Here is an 8,116-nt window from a genome sequence, read left to right on the forward strand (position 1 = left end):
ACATTCCTCTCGGGCCAGAGTAATCTTTTACCTTTCTTGGGCCGGAGTAATTTTACGGCCTTTTTACCCAGCCCTTCGTACTTTGGGCCATAATGTCCATCTCATAGCTCGGCCCAATTTTCACCAAAATTACCCTCTCAGTAGTAGTATCAAGTAATTGACATGTTTCCCTAGGTTTTTCTAAAGCATAAACTTGTTCTAAAGTTTTGACATGAAGATTAACATGAAATATAGACTGCATAAAAGCAGTTTTATATATTTCTTTAATTGGTAATTATGGTATGTTCCAACCCACATCAATTTTATCATTTTGTATTTCTACATCTTCTTCATTAATTACCAAGCCTTGATTAGGTATAGAGGGTAGTGTAGTTGACCTAGAGCTGACAGAAGAGTTACTTCTAAATAATCGACTCATTTTTTTTTTCTTTTTCGTAAAATGGCTTACAGTGAGCTTAATACATTGTCTAAACTTATCATGTTTTCACATACGATGTGTTCACACATACCCATTCCAGGAAACCCCTATGTATCCAATACTACCTAACCAAAGGACTTACCTAGGACCTGGGACGAAAGATGGGCGGCTAATAACAAAGTGGAAAGACACAGATAAAGTTTGTGACAGATTAAGAGAACTGCAAACAATTTACGAGCGGAAAGGAACAGAGTGGATTAAATAGAAACAATACTTCAATAAGCAATAACCATCAACATAACTTGGCTCTGATACCAAAAGGAGACGAAATGAAGCAAACATCAGTTTTTTAAATACTTGAATAAAACAGCAATTTTTTTTTTCTTTTTTCGTAAAATGGCTTATAGTGAGCTTAATACATTGTCTAAACTTATCATGTTTTCACATACGATGTGTACACACATACCCATTCCGGGAAACCCCCATGTATCCAATATTGCCTAACCAAAGGACTTACCTAGGACCTGGGACGAAAGATGGGTGGCTAATAACAAAGTGGAAAGACACAGATAAAGTTTGTGACAAATTAAGAGAACTGGAAACAATTTGCAAGAGGAAAGGAACAGAGTGGATTAATTAGAAACAATACTTCAATAAGCAATAATATATATATATATAGGGGAAATTACACAAAATCCCAGGGTTTAACGCCTTTTTCAAATTAAACCCCAGGTTTCAAATTGTGACAATTTGTATCCCACCATTTTACCCATGTTGCAATTCGATCCCCCCATCTATTTCCGTCTCTATTAGTTAACGAAAGATTGATTTGGGTGCCAAAATTGCCCTAATCTTCACGATTTAGGGCAAAAGACACCCCTCCATTGCGATTTACAGCTCCATGCAACTCACCTGGTGATTTAACCTGCGATTGAAGCCACGCATCGAAGGAAGACAGGAATTTCATAGTTGATTTTCCAAAAAGCTTTGGACTCTGAGACAGAGGTAAGAAATGGGTTCGTTTTTGGTTGTTTTATATTGATTTTTCCCTTTCTTTTTTCTCCATTGTTGACCTTCTATTTGTCTCCATTGTTCATCTTCTTTTTCTCTCAATTGTTGACTTTGTTTTTGTCTGCATTGTTGACCTTCTTTTTCTCTCCATAGTTGTGCAAACTGTTTTCTATTCCATCAAAGTGAAAGACGAAAATGAGTGAAGGTAATAGCTGGGGTAGGAACAATTAGGGTGAGTTGACTTGTTGCAGCTGTGGGTTAAGAGTGAAGATCAGAACTTCATGAACTCATGCTAATCCTGCTAGGAGGTTTTTGGGTTGTCCTAATTATGGAGTAAGTGTATACAATTTTTTAGTATTTATAGAAAATTGAGAATAAAGTAATATGTTCAATTTGAAAAAGATAACAACTGTATGGAAGATTCACCCAAAAACAATTGCTCATTTGTTTATGTTTTATTGCAATTACAGAAAAATGGGGCTTGTGGTTTCGTTTCTTGGTGTGATCCACCCACATGTGCTCGTGGTAGACAAGTGTTGCCGAAGTTGGTGGATAAGGCTGCAACACTAGAAGAATGAGGTTGCACAATCATGCGATGTTGTTCAACGTTATCGTGTATGACAAAAGTGGCTTGTCATTGCCTTGATTGCAACATTGCTTATGAATGGACTATTTGTAGTCCAAAATAGTGTTTAGGCTTGCTATGTAAGTGATAATATGTGTTTTGGTTGGGTACATTACTTCCACAATGTGTTTTGTAATTGCAATGCTTTTGTTGAACAATGGCAATGTCAATTGTGTTTGGTTTGAATGGTGAAATGGTTTGTTATCAATTACAATTGCAATTGCAATGCTTTTGTTTTGTAATGGGGAAATGCTTAGGGCATTGCTTTTGCTTTGTAATGGTCAAATGTAAATAAAATGTTAGGTTTGTGAAATGCTTTTGTTTTGTAATTGCAATACTTTTGTTATCAATTGGTGAAATGGTTTTGTTTTGTAATGGTGAAATGGTTTTGTAATGGTTTGTCCTTAGCTTTAGCATGTTGTCCCTACATTCATGTACAATGATAATAACCATACAAGTATGGTCCAAATTGATAATCATACAAGCATATGAAACCTGGTTCGACATAAGCATAACAACCACAACAAAGCAAGCATAAGAACTTGTTATTTTCATGAATGAACTTAGAACATAATTCAAGCCAACCAAACATTGGGGTTTCAACCATTCAACTATTGAAGGATAATAACCATACAAACATTGTTGAAGGTTTCATAACCCATATGTACAATATAATTGTTCCAAAAGTCTATTTTAATTACAAAAGTGGTGAGTAAGGTAAGATAAACCATGAGCATTCCAAAAATCCTATTTTAATTACAAAAGTGTTCGAAACCACTTGTTCATTCTACACTGGCTGCCCATTGCTTGCTTGTGTTCAAAAAATTGAAATATAACATCCAATTCCTTATGAGTCTCCTCTCATAAGGAAGAGTCTCATTGGAAGTTTGAGAAAATTATGAAAGTCTATTCCTATTTATAGGAAAAGATTTTTCCAAAGAGAACCTACAAAATTCTATGTGGGATTCAATCAAATTATTTGAAACATATTGATTGGAGGGAGAGTTGAAAATTTCATTTCCTTCCAAAATTAAACCTAACATTCAATCAATTTTTTTGGAGGGAATGTTTAAAAAATTTAATTTCTTTAAAACAAGTGACTTTTTTTTTTTTATCAATTATGACTTTATTAAATATTATTAATAAATATTATACAACAATTTTTATTTCTCTAAAACTGTGCTTGAACCATTTCATCAAATTTGTATGAAATCAAGGGAGATTCAATTTTTTTACCAAGTCAAAGATGAACCAAATCCTTTGTCAAAGTTCTCACTCATATTTTTACTCAAATTTGACAAAATTTTAAAAAGAGTAGAGATTAGAGATTTTTTTTTATATATAATAAAAAATGGTTAAAATAGATTTTTGCGATAAGTTTGGAATTTTTCAAAAAACAGATAATAAGGATTGAAGTATATCATATCATATCAGATCAGGCTTTTAATCAAATTTCTACTCAAATTTGATTAAAAAAAAAATTTGATGAGAAAAAAAGGTGCAAGGATTGGGAATGCTCTCATACATCACAAAGTGTGATAATTGAGGATTGTGTTTCAATTGCTAAGTCCATGGTTGTAAGTAATTTAATCTGGACACAATTTTCCGTGTCTGCTTGCAGGTTAAATTTTGTGGTAATGGAACATTGGCAGCTTCACAATTTCTATTCACTTCTGGTTTGGTAAATGTCGATAAAATTGAGTTTCTGACACTGTTTGGAGTTTTGATTGCTAAAAGAGTTCTAGAATCACAAGATTATGTCTTAATTGATTTGGATTTGCCAATAGTTCCACTCTCTGATTTTGACTCTGCTGAGGTTCCATCTATTTCTAAAGCCTTGAGTGGTGCTTCTGTGATTGACTTAAATATTACAACTACTGAAAAAGACCTCATTGCATGCATTTCTTTTGCTCTTTTTTCTTAATTATTCATAATTGTGCAACTTTGTATTTGAAGTAAATGATTAAAAGGGTGTGCAAATCATGCCAAAGGTGAGGTCAAGTGAATCAAATGGTCGGAGTGATGTGATTTCTAAGATATTTTGAGTAATTTTCTTCAAACTTTATGTGTTCATGGATGGATGTCTCTCAAAGAGGGAAATTAACTTCAACTGATATATGGATATTTATTTTGTACTTAAAAGAGAGTGAATGTAAATGCATTTTGGCAAGTTGTCATTATTACAGGGCCTTGGAAGGGCAGTCATTATTACAGGGCTTGCTCCCCCTGGATCTGGGTTTGACTTTTTTAGTCTGGTCTTCGGTCCTAAAATGGGGATCAATGAGGTAATATATTAATGGCATTTGGTCCCAAACTACCTCACATTTTAAATCAGATTCTTTTATCTTTCTAGGTGTCTCTTGATTAAGTAAGAAAATATGTTCATAACATATCAAACAAAAAAAATTGATGGCTAATGAAAGCTGATGCAAACAGAAAAATAAAATAAAAATAAAACAATATATCAAACATAATCCTCCATCACTGGATGACTAATGGTTAGAAAGAACTCTCACTAGAGTTGATGGCTACTCCTTTATATGTTGTTACTATTTTTCAGGATCTTGTTACTGGTAGTGCACATTGTGCCCTAGCAGGTTATTAGTCAAAAAAGATGGGGAAATGTGATTTTGTTGTATATCAAGTTCTCTCTCCCTCTCTCTTTCTTGTGCATGCTCGTGCAGTTGTGCCATTTGTGTTCTTTCTTTATTCATTAATTGTATTGTTTACTTGGCATAGGCATCAGCTCGAGGTGGTAAACTGAACCTCCATTTAGATGAAAAGACTCAGAGAGTATTACTTCAGGGGAAAGCCATCACTGTAATGGAAGGTTCTCTCTTGGTTTAACTAGCAATTGCCCCCATCTTGGCTTGTATGAATCAATTGAAATAAAAGGCTGTTAATGTTTGGACGGCTCGCTTTGAATTTTGATTGACACTTTTGCCGTCAAACTTAATTTTACTCTTAGTAAGTTTTGTACTAGACATCTTTTGTAAAATTACATTTGGCACTATTATTCGACATAAATTTATATTTCTGCCATCTGTAATGGAAATTCTCTTTCTTGTTGCCTTTGATTACTAAAACAAAACCTGTGTAGCTGAAGCAAAATTCTAACTTAGATCTTCAAAACAATTCTTGAAATCACATAAGAAGGGAATTTTTTTTTTCTTTTCTCTCTCTCAATCTCTCTTTCTTTTAATTAGTTTGATTGTGTAGACACCCCATTTTTGACCGTCCTCAAGACTTGTACGTCACCATTGGAACACTCGGTGATTATCCATATTTGTGTTCGTTTGGAGTTCCCGGAGGTCTCGGCTCGGGCGCCTTGCCTCAGGATCTCCGAACTCGACTGTTTAGTGTCTGGTTTTGCACCAAACACTTGTGTTTTGCCTTGAAAGGGCAGGGAATGCCTTGTGAGGCATCCTCACACACCACCGGCAGTGGCTAGAGGTCACCGGCTGGTTTTTGTTGCCATCGGCACATTTTGTTGCCGGTCGGCACTATTTGTTGCCGGTCGGCACTCAATTTTGTCAAAATGACATTTTTGGCTGGCCGACTACTGTGCATTTGCTTTTGCAGATATTTTATCACAGCTGTCTTGCTTTTGGCTCCCCTCCATACACGTGTATGGAGGGATCTCCCTCTTTAGAAGCTTGTCTTGTAAGCTTTACAAGACAAAAAGCTCTATAAGAGAGAGCCTTGTCTCTTGGCTTTAGGGTTAGACACTTGAGAGACTTAGGATATTTTTAGACAGCCATTTTTAGGGTTTTGAGTTCTAAGGTTAGAAACCATACACTTTCTATCTCTATTTCTCCCTCTTGTGTGTGTTAAATTGCATTTGTGTCTTACTATTGCACACAAACACATAGTGTTTCACCTTCACTTAGCTACTGAGGTTCTAAGAGGTTGGTTTTGAAGTTTTGGAGCTGTTTTCAAGCCAAGGAGGGCTGTTGGAGCACCATTGTTGAATGGGTCTTCAAGGGTAAGAAACTAGCCCCTTTATTCCCCAATCTTGCATTGTATTTTTACCTGTCTTAAATTCGTTTTTGAGCTTGGTGTATAATACAAAAAAGTTCTGTTTTTAGGCCCTCTTGATTTTTTTATTAAGAGTGTTTTTTGGTTTGGAGGTGTTTGACTCCTCTTAGGCCTTGAAAGGCCCTATTTTGAGCCATTTTGAGTGAGTTTCGAGACTTTGGTGTTTGAGCCTCTTCACCACTGAAATCTTGAGGGATTTCAGTGGTGAAGATGGTGCCTTGAAGTCTCCAAAAGGGGAGGGCCACCCCCTCTCCTTGTTGTCCTTGAAATGGACCCCTTTTGGCCTCTTGAGAGAGCATCATGTTAGCATGTGTATTGATCATGTCTTGGTTGTTTTCCATGCTTATTATGCCATGATATAACCTTGTTGTGTGTTGGTTTTGGTACACCATGCATGCTTAGCATACCTACCATGTAATGCCATGTTATTGCCTTAATATGCCTTAGGTTGTTAGCCTTTATTCGAGCATGTTTTAGGTCTAGTTTTGTGAAGTTTGTGTGCTTATTTTGCCATGCTAGAGGTCTGTCCATAGTTGTTTGGGTCGGATTTGGCATGCTTAGTATAGCTCCTTTGCATTCCGGCTTGTTGGCCTTAAGTGTATGAACGTATAGCATGACATTCTTGCATTGATTTAGTGGTTTGGGACTATCCACCATGTTATTTCAGTCCAATTATCATGCTCATATGCTTGCATTTCATGACTCTTTTGATGTTTCAAGAATTGATGTTTCATGCTTCATGTTTATGCCATTGTGTATGTCTCTAAGATTAGGTCATTTGGATGCCATCTAAGTGGTTCTTGAGGCTTACTTTTGCATGATTTGGGGCTGTTTTGATTCAATTTGGTCATTTGCATCATGAGTCATTTGGTCATGTTTTAGGTCCTTAGGCTTGGACTCATGCATAGCTTGCATTGGTAGGTCAATTGGGCATCATTTCCTACATGTTTTCAAGGCTCATAATGCATGTCATATGTCCATGATTACCTCTTTTCAAATGTGTTTGAGAGTTGTCCCATTTGTGCCCAAGTGTTGACCCTTAACATGTACATGTGTGTATGTGTTTAGTTCCTTATTTTGGTCACTTTGGCCATTGTTTTAGGCCTATTTAGAGTTGCCTAAATTATGTGTAAGTCCACCTTTCCATTAATTTGCATTACCTCATGTTTGCTTGTATGCTTGCATAAGTGTCTTGCCATGCCATGTTGCACCCTTAGCTTGCATGCCTAGGTTGCATTGCATCTTGCATGCATGCCTCGTTCCTTGACTTGGTGATAGGAATTGGGCCTTGGTTTGTTTGTTTGGTTTGCATTTCATTTGACATGAAAGTTGCACACTTGATCCTTTGGGCCGTCATGCATGGAAATGCGTGATTGGCGGCCCGAGAATCGAGCCACATGCCCCTTTAAGTCACAAACATGATAAGGGACATGATTAGTGCATATATGCCTTGAATTGTGCTGCCATGCTCTGCCTTGCCCTTTGTTGCTGTCAATTGCAGATTCTGCAGGAACACTCTGCCGACCGGCAGTACCAAGTGCCGATCGGCACTCCTATCTCTGCCGATAGCTTCACCAATGGCCGATAGCTATATATCACTGCCGGTGGCAATTCTATTCAGCCGGTGGTGATGTCCAGTATCCAGAGAAGCAATCCAGAGGTTTTGGCAGCCTCCAGAGGAGTAAAAGAAGGAAAACAGAGGCAGACTAGGCATGGCGGTGCACTTCCGAGCAAGACCCGAGCACGCACTGCATCTGGCCCTCCCCCCCGAGGCGGTTTACTGTTTTTCTTAGCTTAATTAGTTTGTTAGCTAATTAGGCAATTTGTAATATTTAATTAGCTTGCGTAGTTAATTAATTTGTATTATTTATTTGGTCCCTCCGAGTGAGGGCAAATCTGTAATAAGTGTGCGTGAGTGTGCGTATGTCTTCCAACCTCACGTCTTTCTTCCCTTTTATTTACCTGCTTATGATGGTAGATTAGGGCACGTTTAAATTAGCATACCTCATGTAATGCATGCGTGC

At 37.0% G+C, this 8,116-nt stretch overlaps 1 protein-coding gene across 1 annotated transcript; it reads left to right on the plus strand.

Moving 5' to 3' along the window:
- Positions 1-2,211: 2,211 nt before the first annotated feature.
- On the plus strand, positions 2,212-4,901 carry LOC145806884 (uncharacterized). The gene is made up of 4 exons (XM_082904731.1): positions 2,212-2,250; positions 3,676-3,906; positions 4,241-4,339; positions 4,794-4,901. The coding sequence occupies exons 1-4, from the start codon at positions 2,212-2,214 to the stop codon at positions 4,899-4,901; spliced, it is 477 nt and encodes a 158-aa protein (XP_082760857.1).
- The last annotated feature ends 3,215 nt before the right edge of the window (positions 4,902-8,116 follow it).

Source organism: Camellia sinensis, chromosome 14 (genome assembly GCF_055761805.1).
Source record: "Camellia sinensis isolate YWXY chromosome 14, ASM5576180v1, whole genome shotgun sequence".
NCBI classification, from domain to species: Eukaryota; Viridiplantae; Streptophyta; class Magnoliopsida; order Ericales; family Theaceae; genus Camellia; species Camellia sinensis.